Here is a 25,908-nt window from a genome sequence, read left to right on the forward strand (position 1 = left end):
CTAATTTAACCGAATATTAATTTAGTAGAATTTAACAAAATTTTCATTTTTAAGTGATTCAAATTATTAAATGATAGATTTCTGCTACATTAATATTATTTGGTTAAATAAGAATTTTTTAAATAAAAAGTTGGGCAAAAATCGAGAAAATAAATTTTGCAATTTTTATTTTTACAAAAAAAAATTCTATAAAATACAGGGTGGCAACAAAAATTTTATTTTGTTTTTCCCTGATTCACAGTCAGAATTTAATATTTTTTCCCTGACCCTAATGAAAATATATGAAGAGGCTTTCAATTTATAAAAAATTAAGACAATTTTTAAAAGCAAAAGTTTGAATTGAAAATTTCAAAAATTATAATTTTAGTAGCATTTTTAGAAATTTGATATTTTTCCAGTACTTTTCATAAAATTCCCTGAATTTTCTCTAATTTCCCTGACCCGTGGCAATCCTTAAATTCGTTACCTACAAATTTTTGTTAAATAAAAAATCATTTAAAAAGAAATTTTATCAAATGTTCGTTTGAAAAATTATTATTGGTCTAAAAAATAATTATATCTAATAAATTTTAGTTAATTAATAATTAAATTTAGTTAATTTTAATTCATGATTATTATGAGAAATTCATGCGTCTTCAAATGGAAGATACAAAAGTAATGAATTTACTGAAAAAGTGGAATTTGGAAATTTTTTGTTCAAATCTTCAAAGGTATAAAATTAATTTTTTTTAATTATAAAATCCTTTTCATGTTGATTTATAAAAATGATTTATAAAAATGTTAAATATATTTTTAAAAAATTGAAAACGTAGTCAGTTCATAGAAAAAGTAGCAAAATTTTAAACAATGCAAATAATAAAATAAATATTAAACATTTGAATTTTTTTTATTTAAAATAATTAATAAGTGAATTTTTTACATTAAGAAAAAGTTTTGTTTTTACTAAATATACCTTTTTTGTATTAACACAATTTTTTGGTTATTTAAAAAGAAATTGATTCAAATAAATATTTATTTATTCTAATTAAACGTTTGGTTTTTTATAATAAATATTTCGAATGAAGAAAGAATTTGATTGAGCAAAATAAACCATTAGTTGATTCAACAAAAATTTGTGAGACAGCAAAAAATATCTTTTTTTAATAACAATTACATTGCTTTTGTACTAAGGTAAAAATAAAAACAGATTTCCTATATTTTTTTCAGAGTAATATAATAGTTGCGATGACAATTTTTTTGCAAACTATAGAGGAAGAAGAAAAAAAATTGCACCTGCATATTTTCGAGACAAGTATATAGAATGACGCAATTGTCATATTTTTATAGAACAAGTCGCTATGGGATGATCGAATCAATCCATATGAAGAAAACCGCGTAGGTCTATTATACGAGATGAGAATCCATCAGAATTAAGTAAGTTCGTACGATTTGTATAAAAGTGTAAAAAAAAACAAAATAATCCAGGAAAAAAAAAAGAAGAACAAAATTAAAGAAGGGGAAATAATATATACACGACGAACTTGAGCCATGGTCGGTAGCACTTTAATGGCGTAGGTAGAGTCAGAATTCAGGGCCAATCTACAATTGAGTGGGTGCACTTGCCTTAACGATCATTCAGGAAATAAACATTATCATAAACAATGTGAAAATTATTACGTTTCGTTGTCTAGATTTGCGTCAAAATTTGAAGAAAAAAAAAAATTGTTGAATTTTTCAATAATTAATTTACGAGCATCAAGATTCATTTGATGATTGTCTTTTTTAGGAATAGACGAAATTAAAAATTTTAATTCACAATTTATGTGTGTTCTTTCAAATATAAATGATGAAAAAATTTCTGAATCAAAAATTTATTTTTGAATAAAACATTGGAGCATTATAATTAAAATTGCTAGTGATTGCATTATGATTAATTGAAGTTACTATCTGAAGAATTTGATAAATTTCAAATTAATTTAATTGTTGATCATTTATTTATTTAAATTTATCATGAATCCAGATTATTAAGTATTAATTTATTTAAACCACTCTCTGTTTAGGGTTTTGTCAACATTTTATGTTCAAAGACAATTTCACGAAACTTTTAATTGACTTTAGATTCTTGCCACGCCATGTGGCCACAGCATCAATTTAATATTTTATGAAAACTGGATTTTGTGATGACTGTCAATAAAATACATATATTCACCATGAACACTTTAATATAAACTTTTATTAAATTGCTTCTACATATTGTGAACTTATCATTAAAAAACTGTAATAATTCCAATTTTTAAAGAGACTAATTTTATGTGTTAACTGAATCATAGCCATTTTTATTTTTCTGAAGAAAAAAAGGAAGCGCTTCGTACGCCCTCTATAGTTTTAACTTAGTCATTTCCGTACCGCGTAATTTTAAATATATAAATATCAAACACTATCCATCTTTGTTTCCTACTATTATCAAAAAAATTGAAGCTACACCTAAAGAAATATTACATTGGCATTTATTTGAGACAGGTAAAATTTTTTTGAAGCAAATAAAAATATATTCTTCTCAGAGCCTAATTGTTATTTTTTTTAAATAAACAAAAATTTAGCACAAATCAAATTTTATTTAAAGCAAATAAAAGTTTTTTATCTTAAATTTTTTTTTAAACAAATAAATATTTATTTGATTCTGAGACAAATATATCTTTTCTCTGGCTGTATCATTGATTCTTACTTGAAGTTATCAAATTTTTTTTGAACTTTCTATATTAACGCATTATAATTTAATATTTCATATTAAATAAAACTTTTATTATTAATTTATTTTATTATTACGAAAAAAAAATTTTGTTTTAAATTATTTAATACAATGAAACAAATTTTTTTTTTAAATTTAGAAATCTCTCTCTTTTTTTCCCAATTTTCTGAAAAGCGAGGGGATAAGAAACAAAACGATGTTTCGAGTAGCAAAAAAAAATCGTTATTCTTTACGCATCTCTATTGTCGGGTTTTGCAATTTAGCGCTGACTAAGCGCCGCATGACTTAGTCTTACCATGCACGGCATACCAATGACGTAAAACGGACGATAGGTTTTGATAGGTAATGTAAGAGTGAACGCACCTTAGTAAGATCTTTTAGAAATTTTTTCGAAAAAAATTTTTCCCAAAATAAGTAAATAAACCAATTCAATTATTACAACACTTTTATGTTCCGGACCCCCTAAAATTTTTTTTTATTCTCATTTTTTTTGTTTTTTAACAAAAATAATGAAATTAAAAAAATTTTTTTAGGGTGTCCGGAACATAAAAATCACCCTGTATATTATTTCTCTATACAAAATTAATAATTTTGTCCATTTATGTGTGGGAAATGTAAAAGGCCGAGAGGTCATAGATATGAAACCAAATAAAATGAAAAAAAATATAAATTATGTTTAGTAAAAAATATCCCAGAATTCGTAATTATTATTCATTGCTTAGTAAAAAAAAAGTGAAAAAACCAGAAATAAATCATTTGTAATGGAAAATTTTTAACAAAAAAAATTTTTTTTTGTAAATAATAAATTGACAAATAGATAGTTTCAATTCATTTTAACGATTACATATATGTTTTACTGCTCTAAAATTGTTAGTTTCAATGTTTACTTTGTATATTATTATTGTAATTTTTTATATTTTTTTTTATTGTAATTTATTGTATTATTATTTATTGTTCTATTATTATTTTTTCTACTATGCTTAAAATTATTGTACAAAATTGAAATGCATTTGAAAATTTATGTTTTTTTTACGTACCGGCACTAAAGAAAACTTAAAAAGAAACAGTAGAATTTAAAGCATAAATTAAAATTTTTTTAACATTGTTAAATTAAAATCTCATCCAGTTATTTATTTATTTCTCAATTTCTCTTTCTTTAATTCGAAAAATTTATTAAAATAAACCAAACGTCTATTTAGATCAAAGAAATATTTATTTAAATCAACCAAATTTTGTTTAATACCAAAAAATTGTATATATTAGGTTTAAAAGAAACTTTTCTCTGAGTGTAGAAATTTTTTCCATTTTTGATTTCTCTTTAATGATTTTTAAAAAATCATTAACAAAGCTTGTAAAAAAAATTGGACGATGCTAAAGTACGCAATGTTTATGATAAACGATTTTTAAAGAAATAATTTTTTAGAATGAAAAATTAAACAAATTTTTCACCTGAAAAATATTTCTTGTAGTTTTTATTAGTCAACAAATTATAAAAAAATTATTTTTTTAGATAAACAATTTTATAATTTTCCTTGTAAAATAAAAATTGATTTCTAATTGTTGATTATAAACATTGCATAATTCAGCATTGTAAAAAAATAGTCAAAATTGTGAAAAAGCTTCATTTTGAAGAATCTTAATTTTTTCAAGGCTTTGTACTCTAAAATGGTAAAAAAAATCAGATTTTCTTTCTTTTGACCATCATTTCGGTACTAAAAACATACAAGGTGTTTGTGTATCTTGTATGTTGTTAGGACCGAAATGATGCAATAAAAAAATGTAACAATGTGCGATGATTAAAATTTAAAGGGGTCAAAATAAATTTGGTGATTTTCCTTAATAATAATAATATCTCCAAAATATTTTCTTCATATTTGACAGTGTTATTCGTTTTGTTTCACTTTTTTCAATGTATGACATTCGACAAAAATTTATCACTGAAAGTTTATTCCATTTAAAATAAAATAAAATCCTTTCATAAATAGAGGATTTAAGAAGAAATTTAAGAAAAGGAATATGGAGCAATATTAAGAGGAAAATTTGATTATGGTTAAAAGATTCCTCTGACGATAAATGCACTATTTTGTTTGTACAAAATACAATGTACAATAACACTGTCAAAAAAAAAGAATGAAACTGGAACAAATAGGGGAATTTCCACCCGAGTTTGGTTGAACCAACAAAAACATTTTATGTTGCAATAAATTCACTGAATTGGTATTGACAACCAAACGTTTGATTGGTATTTAAGCAACTAAATTTTTTTTGTTGAATCAACAAAATTTTAATTGTCTTAATCAAAATTTGGTTGACACAACCAAAATTAGAAAAAAATTATTTTTGTTGTCTTAACTAAAGTTTGATTGAGACAATCAAAATTTTGTTATCGCAACAGAAAAATTTTAGTTGTTATCCAAACATTTTGTTGTCAATACCAAACCCTTTTTTCAGTGAATTCAATCCTAAAATTTTAGTTATAAATTTTTTCCGCATGTATATGAAAATGCTGAAATACCTGCATAAATTTATCAAAATAACCCTCCTCCCAAATAGGATCATCCCATCCACAAGATGATCCAGCAGATCCTCTTCGAGTCGTCGAATCCCATGAGTTTCTCTTTAAATTATCCAATGAATCTGTTGAAAAACGTCGTCTGTCATACGATCCCCGTCTACCAGTGGTGTAACATCCACCAAGCGATGATACCTTGTCCTTCTTCCCAGCCGTCTCACTTGGCAATGTTACATTCAAGTTACTCCTCAAATTCCCCTTTGATCCAGCCAAACAACTCTTCAAACTCGACGTTGTACTATTCCTATTTCTCAATGGTTCATAACTTTTTGTCAAATCACCCTTAAATTCTGTATTTGTAAATAAAGAATTTTTCACCGGTCTATGAAGACTTGACATTGATTTAGCAACATAATCCCGTCTCAATGGTGAATTATAATTCACCTCCTCCTTCTTTAAACAACCAACTGATTTTCCAAGACTATCACGTCTCAATGCCAATCCACTGAGACTATTTTGATACCAATCCTTACGTGAATAATCAATGGTACCAGTTGACGAACCCAATGAATCTTTTCTCAATGAACTTGGAAATGCCGATGGATGAAATTCTTTTTGCGCTGGTGATTTTGGTAAACCCAATGAACCACGACGTGTTGGCGAATAACTTCTTTTACCATCCGTTCTACCACCGCCAAGCATTCGAAATGCACAATTCTCCTTAAAATGCTTTCCATGAATATCACAACATCTATCGAATTTTGTTTCAATTCTCACAATTTCCGGTTCCACCTTCACATCCCGAAATAATTCCTCGAGACGTTTTATCGCTGATCTTTGACTTGAAGACATTTTTGTTTTAACTCTCTTTAAATTTACAAACAACTATAAAGAAATTGTACAAGAATCATAACAAATAGATTCTAATGCCGGGTTTATATTATGTCACGTTTCCGAGTAAATGTGGGGGCACACGAGAAAATGCGTCTTAATACACGTTCAATGAAGCACTGGGGTCCTATGTTGGAGAGTGAGAAACCCGAAGTCTGAGTCCGTGATCCCCCCCATTATCTCTCTTTCATATATATATACATATATACACGATTAAGTCGCATTCGTTATAAAGTCAAGTCTCCATATTAGGTCAAACTTATGGTTTGTCGCGCAAATCCGCGAAAGAGAGATATAGGTGCATAAGGTTGTTATGACCCTGGCATACTCGTCGTCTGCGGCCGGTATATATAATAATAATACTGGGTCAGATAATATCGCTCGGGATTTTCAATGGGGGCCCATATCATGACTCCTTCTTTCATATGCCACGTGACTTTCTCAAACGACAACATTCACGAGCGTGCGAATCTTTCACAAAACTATTTTTAAAATCACGATCATCTGATTCATTGTTGATAGCTACTTCTATTATATACCTTTCACTTCTTCTTCTTCTTCTTCTTTTCAATTTTGGTATATTCGAAGATTTATAGTCGTTTTACTATATATATTTAAATATACACTGAATGACAGTGAAAAAAGTTCTTGGTGCATTCAAAAATCTCTATGTATTTTAACAAGAAAAAATTGGACGCATTATTAACCCATAAAAATCATTAGTTGAGATTTTCATTTTATAGAATCTTATTAGATATAATTATTTTTTAGATTCTTCGAATTAGCATTTAACAGAATTTCTGGGGCATATAAATATCACATAAAAAGGGGGGACATGATTATCCCATAAAAATCATTTTCCCAATTTCGAAAAAATTAATTTAGTTTATAAAATAAATTGTAAAAATTGTAATTCATGTTATGTGGGTGAGACATCACAGCATCTAAAGAATAGAATATCTAGACACAAATATCAGGAGTCGATAAAAAGTAAAGAAACAGCCCTTTGTAAACATTCAACGGAACTAAAACAGCATTTTAATTTTTCATCAAATGATGTTAAAATTTTACATTCAGAAAAAAATTTACGAAAACGAAGAATTATAGAAATGTATTATATTTTAAAAGAAAATAGTTCAATTAACTTTAAAACTGATGTTGAAAAGTTAAGTTATATTTATTTACAGTTAATATCATAACAATTTTTTTAATATACGTTTGTGAACCGACCTTTATATATTCAGCACTTTTTATATGAACCTTGGTTTGATACCGTTTTGATTCTCAATACTAAATCTACTTTTCATTGACCTTTCTAACCTACAAAATTGAAACACATGTCAAACATGTGTTTCAAAAAAAGTTTTATTTTTAATTTATAATTTTTAACTTAACATATATAATATTTTTTCAATTCAATTTTCAAAATTAATTAAAGATACATGTTTCATAATTATATAAAAAATAATTTAAGTAATAGCTGCTTCTTACAGTTTTACATTTTTTATGACTAAAATTATTATAACTAAAATAACAAAAACTCATTATGTATATTAACTAAAATGAAACAGACGTGACAATGTCGGTATATATTCTTCATAAAAAGAGCTTTAATCTTCGTTTGAAAAAATTCTAAAAAGATTTATCTTTGCAGAAATGTATCTGATGAGGACACAGAATTCTGTGTCGAAACGCGTCATGTCAATTGTTGCAATAAACTAAAAGCCATTTAGGCCAAAAATGAAAAAAACATCTTTTAATTGAAATATATTGGCTTTAACCTAGAAATTTTTATAAAAATCATTAGTTAGAATTTTGATTTGAAAGAATTTTAGGAACGCATGATTATGTTCTAAAAATCATTAGTAAGAATTTTCATTTTATGGAATTTCATTTGTCATAATTACATTTGAACCGAATTTTTATTTGTTGGAATTAGTATTCTGTAGAATTTTCATCAAACCGATTTTCTATATTACGGAATTTTATATAACCGAAAATTCAGTTCACAGAATTTTTATTTGTTCGACTTTTTTATTTGTCAGAACTTTTATTTGCTCGAATTTTCATTTACTATAATAGAAAGAATTTTAAAGAATTTTATTGCATAGAATTTTCTTTCAAATGAATTTTCATTTGTTCGAATTATTATTTGATTTAATTTCCATATAACCGATTTTTCATACAACAGAATTTTTACTTAACCGAAAAATCATTTAACAGAATTTCTAATTGATAGAATTTTCATTTGTCCGAAATTACAAATAGCCGAAAAAACAATCGACAGAAAGATTCGGCGCGATTTTTAAAATCAAGCAATAAAAAATTATCCATAAAATTATGATTGGTTGATTTTAAAAATCGCGCCGAAATCTTTCTGTCGATTGTTTGTTCGGTCATTTGCAATTTCGGTCAAATGAAAATTTGGCATTTCAAAAATTCCACTAGGAAAAAATATAAAGTAACTTTTACTATTTACAAAGTAAAACCAAAACTGACCGGAATTTCTGCGTATTTCTGTCAACTTTTGCATCGGAAATAGAAAAAATTGCTAAACTGAAATGGTAAAGTTTTCTCCGGAAATAGTAATTTTTACTATTTACGGAGAAAAAGTTATTAAAAATGTGCAGAAATTCCGGATAACTAAGGATTTACTACGGAAGTATTAAGTGATAAATTTATTTTTGTTACTAGTAATTAATCAATAAACTAGACTAATCAATAAACAAATTAAAACCACTATTATTAGAAAATAATTAATTCTAACGCTATTGTTTTTTCTGAGACTATTATAATAATTATTTACGAATAGCATCGAACGTAACAATTGTTGAATATACATGTACATAAACCAATTGAAGCTATCATCAATTAAAACATCAATTAAGTTCCAAAATGGGAAATCTGATTGAAATTATTATGAAACAAAAAACTACCAATATTGAAGCGACAATTAATTAAAAATTAACATTACAAATAGTGATATCAATTGAATTTAATTAATCAAAATTGACCGCATGATTAAAATGCACTACATGTCAATAATTGTAGTTATTCTCTAAATTTGAATTAGTGCACAAAAAAATTAAAGCTAAAAAAATTCAATCTATCAAATCGATCAACCAAAATTATTATAATTTAAACAAAAAATTTGAAACTAAAAAAATTGAAGCTACTATTAATTCAATCTGTACTAAAATCATTTTAACCTAAATAAAAAATTGAAGCTACCCTTAATTTAATCTAATCAAAAAAAAAATGAAGCTACTATTAATTCAATCTGACAAAATGATTTCATCTATACAAAGAACATTGAAACTAAAAAATATTCAATCTACCAAAATGATTTTAATCTATACCAAAAAAATTGAAGCTAAAAGAATTCAATCTACTAAAATTATTATAATCTATACAAAAAAAATTGTAGCTATAATTATTTCCATCTACCAAAATGATTTTAATCTAAAAAAAATTGAAACAATAACAACCATTAATTGTAGTTATCGATAAACTGAAAAAAAAAATTATTTAATTTAAGTAATCGATTACTTGACTATTATATCTAATAAATATTTATTTGTATTAAATAATTTATTATTTGAGTCAATTTAATGGTATTTGTTTCAAATACAGAAATGATTGATTCTAATACCGTTTATTTCATTGAAATAAAAATTATTAGATTCAAGTAAATATTTATTTGATATTAGTCAAGTAACTGATTATTTGAATAAAATAATTTTTTTTCAGTTTATAAATTATCAACAATTACTATCGGTATTATTTAAAAATTAAAATTTAAAAAAATTCAATATTGAAATTATTATTAATAATAAAGAAAATAATAATAAAGCTTATAACTGAAAACGTTTAAAAAAAAAATCATTTCATATACTCTGATTCCATATATTTAAAGTGAAATGTTGCAATGCATCGAACGAGTTTATAAAAAGAGAACATCGGGATGATATCCAAGGACCTTAAATTACACATTCAAGAATGCAGTTTCAGATATATAATGATTCATGAGATGATATTATGTAGAGTGGCTAAGTGGCTATATTCACATATGAAAGAGGCCCCGAAGGTGCAATATTAGTGAAAAGATATTGTACGCATATATCCACGTGCGCGGAACGATCATTCAACAAACCGTTAACATATATCCATACATCTTTAGAAACCGTTAAAATACTAACTCTTCAAATCATTTCACAATCCTGTCACTATTAATTTGCCCTTGACAAAATTTCAAGAAACCCACGAATAAGTTCTAAAATTAATTTTTTTTTTGAATTTTCAATTGACAAAATTTCATTACCTAAAAACATTTTTAGCCGAATTTTCATTTTACAGACTTTTTATTTCATTGAAATTGAATTTGCCAAAATTATTAATTACTCGAATTTACATTTTGCAACATTTTTAAAAAGCCGAATTTTTATTTTACAGAAGTTTCATTTTTTAGAATGAATCTGGTGGAAATATTTAGATGCAAATTTTAAAATTGCAGCCAAACAAAAAGTTATTAATTATAAAAATTATAAAATTTGCGCCCAAATTTTTGCCAAATATTTATTCGAAGAAATAAAAAATCGACTTAAAAAGAATTCTTTTTAATATTCTTTCTCCGAAATGAAATTTTTTTAAAAAAACTATTCTGTCTAATGAAAAATCGTGTAAATAATAATTCAGTCAAATTCAATGAAAATAAAAATTTGTCAAATAAAAATTCGTTTAAATATAACAATTGTGTAATATAAAAATCCGGTTAAATAGAATTTTTATTAAATAATAATTCGAAAAAAGAAAAAATTTAAAAAACAAAATTTTTTTTAAAAAATATAAATTTTATATAATAAAATTCTGTCAATATTGAAAATTCTAATAAATTAATTTTATAGTTTATACATGACACTAAATTTTAAACTAAAATATCGGAGAAAAAACCGAGAGATAGAAAAAATCAAGATTTAGTGAAATGAAAATCTGTAATGAGAATAAAACAACTTGGTATCTGCACTAAACGATTTTTCCGCGGGAGTACTGTTTTATCGACTTGATTTTCTCGATCCTTGGATCGTGGCGCTGTCTAACGATAATTAGCTAAAGTTAATTTATCCAAACAGCCTTCAATTAGCTCAACATTTTTTTCACACTAGATTCATTTAAAAATTGACCTTGATAATTATAATTTTTTAAACTTATTTTTGTTCACAAAATTTTTTCCAATATTTTCCCCAAAAAAACAATTAACTAAAATTTGCTATTTGGTAAATAAATAAATAAATAAATAAATAAATAATAATATACATAAATAGATAAATAATAAAAAGTAAATAAATAAATAATAAAACGTAAATAATTTACAAAGTTAGGTAAATCAATTTCCAGAGATCAACAAATAATTTTGCTTAATAATTTAATATACATAAATGATGATTCAATTTATTCTTTTAATTTTAATCCATTCTGACAAAAAAAAAATTAAAGAAAATAAAGGTAAATTTTGAAGAAGCGTAATAATCTAGCTAATCATATACAGATATCGGATTACCGAGTATTTCTTTTCACACCCACGCAACAAGTTGGTAGATTCTAGTTTACCTTGGTAGATGTGAGCATTTAATTTGCTACCGGCGTAAAAGAAATGAAAACTTTCCAAACAAAAAAAAAGTTAACAAAATACACAATAACACAAATAATTTGTTTCTGTAGACTCGAAATATCAAAGTCATCTTTTTTTTTAGAAGTGATTCTTTGATTTTTCTATAAATTCAAATTGTCCCACTTTCATATATGAAAACATTATTACTTTTATTGAAATCACTCACAATCATCTCTCATTATATATCCAATTAAAAAGCAATATTATGTAAATTGAATATCATTTCTATTCTATTTATAAAATACACTGGAAAAAAATTATTTGATTCAATTATAATTCAAATTATTTGAAAAATATTTACTTGGATCAAATATTTTTTATTTACATCTAAAAAATGTATATTTGATTCAAATAACTTCAATTATTTGAATTACACTGATTCAAACCAAATAAATTTTAATTATTAATTAATAAATTGAATTAATAGACAATTAATTGATTATTCTAATAAATAATTTCTTTAAACAAAGCAAAAGTTTTTTTGATTTTATTTATTTATTTCAGTGAAATAAATAAATTATTATTTATTTATTTCACTAAAATGATTGGTTATTTGATACAATAAAAATTATTGGACACAATTCTATTTTAATGACTCAAATAAACTAAATTATTTAATACAAGGAATAAGTCTTTTCAATGCTAATAAATTTATAAGTCTTTAAATTTATTTGGATACAAAAAATCTTTTCTTTGATACTAATTGTTTTAGAGCTAAGTAAAGTATTATTTAACCCAATTAAACTAATTTTAGTTTTAATTATCCAATTACTCACGTTGAATAATAAAATACTTGGTTCAAAATTTTTTTTAAAACCAAAATTTGATTCGTGTAAATAAATATTTATTTGACTAAAAAACATATATTATTATTAAATGAAATAATTTTCATAATTAATTTAAATCACTGTCAAAATAAAGAAATAAATTATTAATTTACCCAAATTATTATATTTATTTGTTGTAAGTATAATTTAAATTTGATCCAAATTACTATAGATACGATAAAATAAAATATTTAGGTCTAGTAAATATTTATTTGATTCAAATACATATTTAATGGATTGGAGACAAATCATTTGTTTGAATCAAATAATTTTTATTCAAAATAAATTTTTTTTCAGTATACGATCTTTAAAAATATTTTTATTATAATTTTACCACCTTTTTTTTTAAATTGTCGTTTAATTTTGTTTATATTTATATGAAAATGTTCCCTCAATTATCGGATTAGAAAACAAGTCTATATGTATACAAATTAAGTTATTTATTCTGATTTAAAATATGCGAATAGGCAAAATATAGAGAGGCTTATAAAGTTATAACTTACGCAAAAAAAACACTATATTTTCTTTAAGAAATGAGAGAAGAAAATTCAGTGAAAACACAGTATTCAGTAAAACGTATATTATTTTCATATGATATGATTTCTCGGAAGCATTTGAAAAATTTCAGCCGACAAGTTTATGCATTATATTGCAAGTTTCTAAGTAATTTTGTTTATTATGCACTGCTCCCGTTAAAGGAACTTAATTGGTGTTCTTTTACAATGTCTTGTAAAAACAACTCTAAACGTATAACTCTACACGATTAAACTCCGAGAAAAACGATTTTAGAAATCAGTTTTGTTTTTCAAAAATATATTGAAAAGAAAGAATTAAATTTAATTCCTCCTCCTTCCAAAGAAAGTATTAAAAAAATTTCAACAACCATTGTTTATAATTAAAAACAAATTATTATTAAACTTTTTGAGTTTCAATTTTTTAAAATGCAGAAAGCTTTTGTTTTTTGTATATTATTAATTGCAAAAAATTGTCATAATTATATAATAATAAAATGATTGGTCTGTCCTTCTGTCCTAACTTGAAGTTGGCGCCTTTTCTGATTTCACGTGTTTTTTTCAATAGTAATCTTATGACGTGTTAAATTTTGACAATTCTTTTTCTCATTTTTGCCAAAGTTGTATAATTGTGTTTCCAAATTTCGGAATAAGTTTCTTTAAAATTCCAAATTCGAAAATTCAATTCACGAAGCTGAAGTACACAACGTTTACCAACGAAATTTTTTTTAAAGTTGTATATTGATTATACCAGGGGCCAACGAATACCTATTAAATATTAATTATAAAAACACAGGCCTCGAATCAACTTAAAGACACAAAAAGTCGTTTCAGTCGATTTATATTCCAAAAAAAGTGGATTTGTTTTTTATTTTATCAAAAATATTTTACAGATTTTTAAATAAAAATTTTTTTTAATAATAATCCTTTGGAAGAGTTAAATGTTGAAATTTTTAGAAATAATTAAATTTCAAAAGATATTGTTAATTTTCAAACAATTATTAAATTTTACAGAACTAAAAATAATTTATCAAACAATTTTTGGAAAACTTTTTTTAAATTTAATTGAATTTTCAAAGATTTAAAATTGAGATTTTTGAAATTAATTGAAACTTTAAGTGTTTAGTAATTAAAATTTTAAATGATTTCACTAAAAATTTATTAGAAAATGCGGACAAAATACAATAATTTGAAAATTATTTTTAATTAAAAAATGGTTTCAGATAGTAGAAATTTCAAAGAATATTATTAAAATAGTTAAAAATAATTGAATTTCCTTACAGTTATAATTGAAATTATTAAATTTCAACAAAAAAAATTTCGATGGATAATTTTAGAAATAATTAAATTTTAGATGCTTTTAAATTCAAATTATTGAAAATTCAATTAATTTTGAATTCAAATTTTTGAGAATAATGAAATTTTATTTGATTTTAAATTTGGAAAATAATTGAATTTCAGTTCATTTTGAATTGAAAATTTTGGGAAATAATTGAATTTTAATTGAAATTTTGGATAATAATTTAATTTAAGTTCATTTTTGATTAAAAATTTGGATAATTAATTTTGAATAGAAATTTTAGAAAATAATTGAATTTTATAATTCATTTTTAATTGAACACTTGGTAAATAATTAAATTTTAAATTGAAAATTTTGGATAATTATTGGATTTTTAATTGATTTTGAATTAAAATTTCGGGTAATAATTGAATTTTAGTTTATTTTGAATTGAAATTTTTAAAAAATAATTCAATTTTATTGTGATATTTTTTTTTTAAATTATCAACAATTGTTAAATTTCATAAAAATTTTAATTGAAAAATAATTTTGATATAATTGAATTTGTGATGTATTTAATTAAAATTATTAAAAATAATTAATTTAGTGAAGAATCATTTTAGTTTAAATTTGTTAAATAATTGAATTGAAGAAGATCTGAAGAAGATTTACATTTAAAAGTCGTATTTTTGAAAAATATCGGAAAAAGTCATATAATCCGAGGCCTGTAAACATATAATTTTCATTATTATCATTTAATATGTAATAATATTCTAATAAATTAAATTATTTTTGATAATATTAATCTTTAATTTCTTTATAACAAACAATTAAATACTCAATTTGGCGCGCTTGCGCTCGTTTAATTTTGCTAGTTTATTATAATTATTTAATTATTTAATTCAAAATAAAAATAAATTATTAGACTGAAAAAAAAATTTATTTTATTCAAATACTCGATTACTTGAATATTATCAAATAAAAATATTTATTTATTTCCAATAATTATTATTTGACTCAATTAAATCGTATTTGTTTCAAATACAGAAATTATTTGCTCAAATACAATTTATTTAATTCAAATAAAAATTATTCACTGAGAAAAAAGGTTTGAGCTGACAACCAAATATTTCATTTAATATATGTGCAACTAAAATTTTTTGGTTGACACAACTAAACTTTAGTTGACATCAACCAAAGTTTGGTTGAGACTACCAAATTCTTTTTCATTTTCTTATTTAGTCGTCTGAAACAAACTTTGGTTGTTGTCAACTAAAGTTTAGTTGTGTCAACCAAAAAATTTTAGTTGCACATATATTGAATGAAATATTTGGTTGTCAGCTCAAACCTTTTTTCTCAGTGTTTGGTTCAAGTAAATATTTATTTGATAATAGTCAAGTAATCGTGTATTTGAATCAAATACATTTTTTTTCACTGTAAACTTTATTTAAGTTTCAATTTTTTTATACAGAAAACTTTCGTTTCGTGTATTAATTACAAAAAAATTATCATAATTTATTTTTGAGTGGTATATCGCTATAACTAAAGTATTGATCCTATTAATGAGATGAGAAAGAGCTTTAAACCCACACAGATCGCTACAAGTACTCTTCAGAGTTGACACAAATCGTTTTCTCAATTAGCAATCAAAATTTGAATATTAAACAACTTTTCGATAGTCACAGAAGAAAAAAGCAAGGCTTATTACATAACAATGTACTATTATTGATTTTTGCGAGGCATAGAATTACTAGAAGAAAAGCGAAAAAAAGGTCAGATTTTTTTTTGCAACTGTATTTGAAACAAATACCACTTAATTGACTGAAATGATTATTTAATAAAAATAAATATTTATTTGATAATAGTCAAGTTAATTATTTGAATCAAATTTTTTTTCAGTATAAATCTTTTAATGACTGTTAATTAAAAATGAGTGATCTTAATTTCCAATTTAATGAATATGACGTAATTGATATGTCCCAGAAAAAAAAATCGATAATCGAATGAATTACAAACAAAGTCAACTCTATATATCCAAAACGAGGAAATTATGTCAATAGCACTTGAACAATTTTATAATGATTTAAGAAGAAAAGACTATTGAAATACTTATTAGATAAATGTTTATCGTAATTTGTACAAAAAGAAGAAAAAAAAAAACATCAAGTGTCATTTACAGTCGCGATATGGATATTCCTCGCAATTTTATGGCAACTGGTATTGAGGTTAAACTAAAATTACTAGTTGATTCATCGACACGATCATCAAACATTACTAAAATCAGCTGAAATCTATTGTAAGCAGAAATAAAGAAACAAAAAAATAAAAAAAACCGCAAAAATATTTCAATCGAAAAATGTTTTTAACTTAAAATAAATTTTAAAAAAAATAAAAATTAAGTACAAAACAAAATAAATTTAAAAATTAAATAAAAATAAAACAAAATACTAAATGAATTTAGAAAAAATAAAATTTACTAAATTAAATAAAAAAACAAATTAAAATAATTTTTAATAAATAAATAAAATTTGCTAAATTAAATAGAAACAAATAAAAATAAAATAAAATAAAATTTGCGAAATTAAATAGAAACAAATAAAAGTATCATAAAAAGTTTTTTTAAAAAGAAGCAATTTTCGATTGACAAAAGACTTTTGATGAATGAAATTTTCAAAAAGGCAATTTAAAATTTAAATTTTTACAGTTTATCACTATTATTGTTGTAAATAATCTATTGCCAGGCATTTCCGTCACTCAGGATATACACAAATGCCCCTGAAATGCAAATCCGGTGACGCTATTATCCATTGTAACACAATATGCCGAGTGTCGTTCTGCTTTTATCGTTTTATTTTACAAAAAAAAAAAAAAAATTTGCTAATTGTTGTGAACATATTTCTTTTCACATTTTTTTCAACTGTTTTTTTAACGCGTAAAAAATTGCATTTCAAATTCAAAACAAAAAATCAAGTAAACATGAAAAATGTATTATATTACGGATTTACCATGATATGAGAATTTTTTTAATTATAATAAATTGAGGAAAATTTAATCATTTTTTGTCCAGAATATTAGTAACAAAAAAAATCACATGGGATATAATTTCTAAAGATAATAATAATTTTTTTTAATTTGTCACACTAATTGTATCAATTATTTCAATTAAGACACGGTTCTTGACTTCATTAAACAATAGTTTCTACACCCAGAGAAAAGATATATATTTGTCTCAGAGCCAAATAAATATTTGGTTTAAATAAATTTTATTTGGTTTAAGTAAATTTTATTTGATTTAAATAAATTTTATTACGTTCCAGTAAATTTTTGTTTGATTTAAATAAATTTTATTTGGTGCAAGTAAATTTTATTTGGTTTAAATAAATTTTATTTGGTTCAAGTAAATTTTATTTGATGTACATAAATTTTATTCCGTTCAAGTAAATTCTATTTGGTTTAAATAAATTTTATTTAGTTTAAATAAGATATATTTTTGCTCGAAATAAAATTTCATTTGTTCTTATATAAATGTCTCTATTTAAAATAAAAGTTATTAGGCTCTAAGATAAACATATTTTTATTTGATTCAAATCAAATATTTCTTTGGTTGTAACCACCAGTAGTTGACAAAAAAAAAAAGTTTTATATTTTCATAAACACAAAAAGACTTGTATTTTTTGTAGACTTGCGGCAATGATTCTTTTATATTATGAAAATAAAGTTTATTTTTTATTTTTTATTTAAAGATAAAAATATAAAGAAGTTATATTATTATTTTTAATTCAAAGTTTCCTGATTGAATCTTCTATTATAAGCAAATAAAGACAATATAGTTAAGAGTTAATATCTCTTTTTAAAATTCAAACATCATACGCAAACATTTCAAAATGCCGACAATCATCTTGTAATTGAATTATAATTGTTAGTTTCAAGGACAAGAGCACAATTATTGAAAATTTGCACATCGACGTTTAGCTATAATCGAACCACAATTATAGGGTACACTATTAATTATTACGTCAAGACTATTTAAAAAAATTCCATTATTTTTTAAATTAATTTTAATTTAATATTTTTTTAAATTTTATTTAATTTAAATTATTTTTTAGATTTTACGGATTCAATAAATTAATAAATTAATTTGTAACTTCATTAACTAATTAATAATAATAAAAAAAATTTTAATTTTAATTTTTAATTAACTTAAAACTAAATTTAAAATTTAGTTTTACGTTAATTTAAGATAATTTTATAAAAAATCGAGAAAACCATTTATGTATGGGAAATGTAAAAGGCCAAAATACATATGAAACCAAATAAATAATAATAATAATAAAAATTAAATAAAATTTTTATGTCTGTCATTTCAATTATTTTATTTGAAAATATATATTTTGATTTTGTTTTATTAAATATTTGAAAATGTTTTTAATTAATATTGAAGATAATTTCAATTATTCAATTAAATTGTATTGAAATTAAAGCCGAATAAAAAATAATTAAAAACTACCACAATCAGAAAATGTTGTTGAATCAGCAAATTATAAAAAAATAAAAACTGATTAAGCCATGTTTTTTTTCAAATAAATCACCTCAAGAGAAACTTAATTGTTACGTTTTACTATTTTGAGATTTGTACTAATTAATAATAATAAAAAAACAAAAACAAAATGAGACTTGGTAGAAAAGTGAAGTTGTTCTCAATCCTTTTCAGAACAGTTAAGTCATTGCGAATCGTGCCACTCTCTTTACACGTCCTTATGAATCTCCTCATACAGTACAATAATTACGCGTTAGCCCTTGGGGACTTGTGTATTTCTAATCTGTATGAATGAAGCCTACGATTCTTTTCGAAAATGAGAATCTCTCTTTCTCTCTCTCTTCAGGAAGAAGATTGCAAATAATTTTTTTTTGTACAATTTTTTTTCTCTACTTTGATTTTTTTTTTCTCTTTTCTCTATAGTAAAATTTCTTTCTTTTATCATAGAAATAAAACAAGAATTTTCCATTGTAAAAAAATTGTGTAAAAAAAGCATAAAAATTTTTTTTTGTGTCACATGACCTTTTGTTTTTTGTTCTTAAGAAGATTATAAACCGATTGCACAATATTTTTTTTTGTATGCAAGGTCTTAATTAATTCAGAAAAATCTCGACCGCAATTATTCATCGATCTAATTGCTGCGGCCAATTATAGTATTTAAGTTTTAAAGAAGCCGTGTCATGTATATATAGATTTATATTTAAATTGTATGTACAAGCTCCTTGAGGGCATTACTTTTTTTTTTAACCTTGATTTTCTATTCTGCAATTTCATTTCGATTTTATTCGATATTTTTGAAAAAATCTTAAAAATTCAAAAAAAAAAATCAATTGTCAATTTAAATTAATGTAAAGCGAAAAAATAGAAAATCAGAATTTAAAAAAAATAATTTTATATTCTTGTGGAATTTTTTTTACTAAATGGAAAATTTCCTACCTTAACTGGTTTCACGATGTCGTAGTTCCCTTCTGAAATTCTTGAGTCGTATATGTTTGATGATGTTGAATTCTGCTTCCTGTAATTAAAAATTAATATTTTAATTATTAATTAACAATAATAATTATTATTTATTTCTATTAATAAGTCTATTCATAAACTTTTACATTAATATAATAATTTTAAAAAAATTAAATAAAAATTTTTTTTTATTAAAAATTGAAAAATTAATTTTTTAAATTACTAAAAAAAATCGAGAGGAAAACCTAGTAAATTCTATATAATTTTCTATTTATTTTTTAAACAAAACATATATATATATATATACAAACTTACGTGACTGAGTCTGATCCATTGATTGTTGGTTTGGGTGACTGAATACCGGATCTAGCTGGCGTGCCGGTATGCACAGGTGATGGTCCTTTATTTCCTAGGGGTTGTTTTATGCTGCAATAGAAAGCAAGTACAATAATTTTAGGTTGAGTACATAAAGGAAAAACGTCAGCTGGGAATAATGTTTCACAACTTTTTCAAACCGGTACTTTCCTTCAAAAAAAAAAGTAAAGAAGAAAACAAATCATTTCAAAAGCATATTTACGCATGTAAATGTCGTCTTTTTCATAATATATATACACTAAAGCAGTAAAATTTCCAACACAAAGATTGAAATTTTTTTTTTTCAATTAAATATTGTCTAACAAAAATGAGACAAAAGAAAATAATTATTTTACATCTCTGCTAAACTATAATCATTATAATGAAAAAAAAATGATTTTGATAAAAAAATTCTCATAAATTCAGACAGGAAAAATTGAATTTTTCTCAAGAGTTCATTTGGTAAAAATGACGGTTCCTCTTGTATAAATCGCGAATTATGGACATTAATGTTTCACGCAAGACGAAGCAGGTTATAAGAATATGTATAAATTTTCCGTTATGATCCAAGTGCATATAACACACAAAATCATTAAGCGAACATCTATATAATTAAGCGAATTACCTATAATCTTTAAAAATTTGTTTCTTGTAAAAACACATGTGACCGTCAATCGCAATAAATCGTCAAAATATTATTTACTATTTGATTCGCATAAATCCAAAAAAATTATTTTTATCCAAAATATCAATAATTTCGGAATTCAGTTTTATAAAAATTTTATTTTTATTTAAATTAATCGTAAATTTTGGTTTGAAAGAAAAAAAAAATAAATTGAGTAAAAATTTGTTCGAATAATAATTTTTCTCTGAATTGTGTGAGTTATAACATTTACCGGTTAACGCAAGGCGGTGTATTGCCGGAACTCCTTAGACTGCATGTGCTACTGTGATTGTTCTGTTTCATGTAAACCGGTCGATTATTCACAGACACACTGACACGTTCCGCGATACGAAAACGTGGAGTCGTTGGCTTATGATACAACATTGTTATCAACTTTGATCACTCACTTTTATATCACACATCAACTATTTTCGAAAAACATTCTAAAATCTGTGGATGATATTCAATAATTTCGGTCCATTAATTTTTCAGAGATTCGATTTTTTTAAGCTTTATTTTATATTTAATTTAATTCAACTAATTATTAACTATTAAATTAATAATTAAATAACTATTATTAATAATTATTAACGATTAAATTAATAATTAAATAATTTTTATTAATAATTATTATAACAAGATTCACACTGATTTATTGACTGATTTTTTTACCTATATCAAAATTGATTTTTTATTTCACAATTTTTGTGAACTGATTCAGAGTAGAAAAACAAATAAATTTAAAAATTTTCACTATTTAAAAAAAAACTGCATTTTATTCTCATTAAAACATTTTCAACATTTTTCAAGAATATTTTTTTTTGTATTAGCAAAAATTATTATTAAAAATGTATTTTAAGAATATTTTCCCGACTTTATATTATATTTTAACTTTCACAATATAATAATTTTTATAATTTATTTATCCTGCAATGTTTTTTTATAAAATTTTATTGTTTTAAAAAATCCTCTTTGATTGTAAAAAATGGACCAAAATCAGTTGACGTTTAAAATTCCACTAACAAAAAATTGTTTCTATCAATTTTATAATTTATGAAAATTACAAACAAAAATTTGTTTCTTACGTCGCCGAAAAAAAAACTCGTTATTTATTTTTCTTTTAACAATATACAAAGAAAAAGTATAAATGCAACTGTATTTAAACAACACTACCGTCCTGTAAGTACGCTGTAGACTATCTGAGAGCACTGAGCAGCCCTCGCTTGTAACACAGCATGCGTTGTGTCCCGATACAAGTGTGTGTGTGAGTGCACTCGAGTATGATAAATGTGTATATGTGTAAATCATAAGCACACATGTTTCCCATGACTTTGTGTTTGTGTTTTAACTAAGTCCCGCGGGTTATTCCTTTAAATCGCGCTTTTGATTTGCGCTCTAAGAATTGTATAAAACTATCACTGAACACATACTTCTCAATGAGCAATCAACTGATAATTATGAAATGAAAATTTCTCCTGAATTCAATTAGAGAAAATAACTAAATGATATTTATTATATTTATTATTGCATGTCATTTTCCATGAATCGTAATAACAATTGGATAATTTCACCCCTTTTTTTAATTTTCATTTCAATTGCCTCATTTTTTTTTTTTTTTTTTTTTTTTTTGACAAATGATAATCATTTGACTTATTTAATTTGATAATTATATAGTCAAGTGTGATTGATTTAAATTAATTTCCTATTTTTTCCTTCCCGAGTAAATTTCAATCAATGATAATCTAAATTTACATCGGTAATTTTTATTCAATTTTATTTTAATAATTGAATTTATTTATTTAATTAACTAATATAATTTGCGAATTAGTTAACTTCACTGGTTATTTCATTTTATATTTAATTTATATATTTATATTAAATTAAATTTATATAAATTTAATTTTTCTAATTTTTTTATATTTATAACTTTATTCTTCATTTTTTTTTTAATTTTACTGCTTCGTTTCAACTACTTCTGTCTCTATGTATAAATGAGAGCGCAATTGAAATAAAAAAAAAGTCAAAGGAAACGAGAAAACGTCTCTAAAATAAGATAACAAAAAAATTGTCCCTGAATCACATAAGTAAATATGCCTTAAGTCATGAGCAAACATCGCAATAAAGGAATGACAGGAAACTTATGAAAGAAAAAATAGAGAAAAATGAAGTAACATTTCCACTTTTCACTTTCGTAATTGATTTTCAAAATTCTCAAAAAATTGAAGAAGAATTAAATTTTTAAAAAACAGTTTTTCAGGGTTGCCACAAAAATAAAATTTTCAATTTTCTTAATATTTCCCTGATATTAAAAAATTTTTTCCTTAATTTTTTTTTTTTTTAATTTACGAAGCTGAAATATGCAACGTTTATGATAAACGATTTTTAAAGAAATAATTTTTTAAAATGAAAAATTTTATAATTTTTTTAGGCAAAAACTTGTAGAATTTTTTCGTTTTAAAAAATTATTTCTTTAAAAATCGTTTATCATAAACATTGCGTACTTCAGCTTTATTTTAATTTAATGTGTATTGCAATAGAAATCTAGTAATATTCATTGATGTTTTGTTTCAATCAATAAACAATTATTTTAATAAATTTTGATATTTTGGAACAGGAAATGTTAAAAAAACGTTATTTCTTTTTTCCTGTTCCAAAATACCAAAATTTATTAAACTAATTAGAAATTTAATAATTTAAAGTTACAAAATTGTATTTTCCTACTGTATATTTTTCTATTTCCGCTGGAGAAAAAAGAAATTAAAACTTTTTATACGCATAAATGAAATATATAATTGATTTTTTCTGTAAATTTGTTCAATTTTCCGAATTTCCTTGACAAAAGTGTTTTTCCTTGACTTTTCCCAGACTTGTGGCTACCCTATTTCAAAAACAAAATATACACGATAAAAATAATAAAAATAATACTGAAAAAATGTATTAGTTTTAAATAATTACCTATTGTAAAATAAATATTTAATATAATAATAATAATAATAATAAAATAATATTTTTTTATATAAACATTTCGTCGTGGGAATAATTGTAAAAAAAAATAATAAAAATTTTCTTTTGAGTCATTTAAATTATATTTAATTCAAAAATTCTTTAATTGTCTTCCTACTATAAATTAAAGATTTTTATCCTAAGACAATATCCTGTGATATATAATTAAAATTTCACGAGGGGGGAAAAATTCAACATTTTAATAAAAAAAAAAAAAAAAAAAAATGTTTATAATAAACTTTGTATGTGTATGTACATATACTTTTTTTTCCAAACATACTTTATATGTATACGAACACATGACCGTCTAGCAGATGGCGTGAAGTAAAATATAGCAAATAGACGACCGCACAACACAGCCGTTATTTTTCATGTTATAAAATATACACGATTACTATATATATGTAAAATTTAATCCACGTGTCTTTAATATTGTTAATTTCACAAGGGACTTAAAATATGCCACAAGTTACGTAATCCTTTTTTTTTTGTTTCTCGCAAACTATTTCGTGCGCAGGAATAGAACAATTATAAAATTCCTAACTTTTCTTAACACTGTTTCTTGTTACCATTTTTTTTGTGATTTAATAATATTATTTTCTCTCCTTGTTGGAATATATGGGGTTAGTATATAGAAAAAGTCACGATATTGAAATATTTTCCTGTATATATATAAACTTCTTGTGCGCTTATTATTTGACAGAGACATTCATTCATAATAAAATCAAGATCAAATATGATTTCATTGAATAAAGACATTGACCTATATATTGTGTAAGAACTATATAATACCCGTCGATTGAAGTTATTGAAGTTACCGTTTATTTTTTTTTAATCGACGGAAACTTTCTGCATGTAACTTCAGACAAATAGTAAACTTTATTTTAAATAGAAGTTTAGATAACTTCAATTTTGTTAAAATTATAGTTCTTAAGGCTAATTAACATTAATTAAAATTACCATGTTACCACTGACTGAAAATTATTATTAAGTAAAATCACGCTCCATGATGTTATCATTAAAGGTATTTTTATACACACTGAAAAAAAATTGATTCAAATAATCGATTACTTGACTATTATCAAATAAATATTTACTTGGGCCAAATAATTTTTATTTCAATTAAATAAACTTTATTTGAACCAATAATTTCTGTATTTGAAACAAATAACATTTAATTGACTCAATAATTATTTAATACAAATAAATATTAAAATGTACATATGGAGAAATAAAGAAATTAAAAAAAAAATATTTAATTGATAACAGACAAGTAACCGATTATTTAAATCATTTCTTCTTAGTGTATAGTTAAAAAGTAATCTTCAGTTGAAGATTGAAAGTACCAATTATAAAATTCGCAATATCGAGAAAAATAAGGAACACTTTTTTTTCAAAAGATCCGTAAATTTTTGATTATCTTAGAAAATTAATTAGTGAGTAGTGAAAAATAGTATTCTAAACAATTTTTACCCATTATATGACCTATTAATAATAGACAAAAATACCAGAAGAGAAAAGGCGAGAAAGTGATTGTAATTATGGACTTTAAAAATAATTATATACTGATCTACTTTCGAATCCATTTTTATCATAAATTATTTTTTTTTTATAAATAATAAACAATATATTCTTTTTAAGAAAAATATATTATAAAGATCCGACACGCGATAAACTCAAAAAGGAAATATATTTATCGTTTCAGTGAGAATATATTTGACAAAATTTGCACTTCGTTTAACTAAATCAATTTCTATTTTTTTTTCTACTCTAGTAATACTCATCATTTCTAATTAGATTGTTATTATATATATTATATTCTTTTTTTTTATTTACGATTTATGTTATCTCTGTTATAATAAATAAGTAACGTTGCTATAATATTTCAGATTAAATCTCTGTAATAAAACTTTTTTTTTCTTTTTCAATAATAAAATTATCCTTCACTATTTGTATCTTGTAATCTTGTTGATCAT

General features: G+C 23.3%; 1 protein-coding gene across 5 annotated transcripts in view; it reads right to left on the reverse strand.

Annotated features, from left to right (window-relative positions):
• The window catches only part of LOC127288619 (WD repeat-containing protein 47), a 101,053-nt gene that overhangs the window by 41,888 nt on the left and 33,257 nt on the right, over positions 1–25,908 (reverse strand). For 2 of the 5 annotated variants that reach the window (XM_051316186.1, XM_051316185.1), the window contains exons 5-6: positions 20,227–20,337; positions 19,891–19,969 (exon numbers count right to left, since the gene is read on the reverse strand). In XM_051316186.1, coding sequence (XP_051172143.1) covers positions 19,891–19,969; positions 20,227–20,337 — 190 coding nt within the window. Of the gene's footprint in view, positions 1–5,243; positions 6,268–19,890; positions 19,970–20,226; positions 20,338–21,161; positions 21,380–22,014; positions 22,122–25,908 lie in introns of those variants that run through there. The other 3 variants (XM_051316191.1, XM_051316188.1, XM_051316187.1) reach the window with 3 other exon arrangements.

The sequence above is a fragment of the Leptopilina boulardi genome, unplaced genomic scaffold (genome assembly GCF_019393585.1).
Source record: "Leptopilina boulardi isolate dan_hultmark-lab unplaced genomic scaffold, ZJU_Lbou_2.1 LbouV2_392, whole genome shotgun sequence".
Taxonomy (NCBI): Eukaryota; Metazoa; Arthropoda; class Insecta; order Hymenoptera; family Figitidae; genus Leptopilina; species Leptopilina boulardi.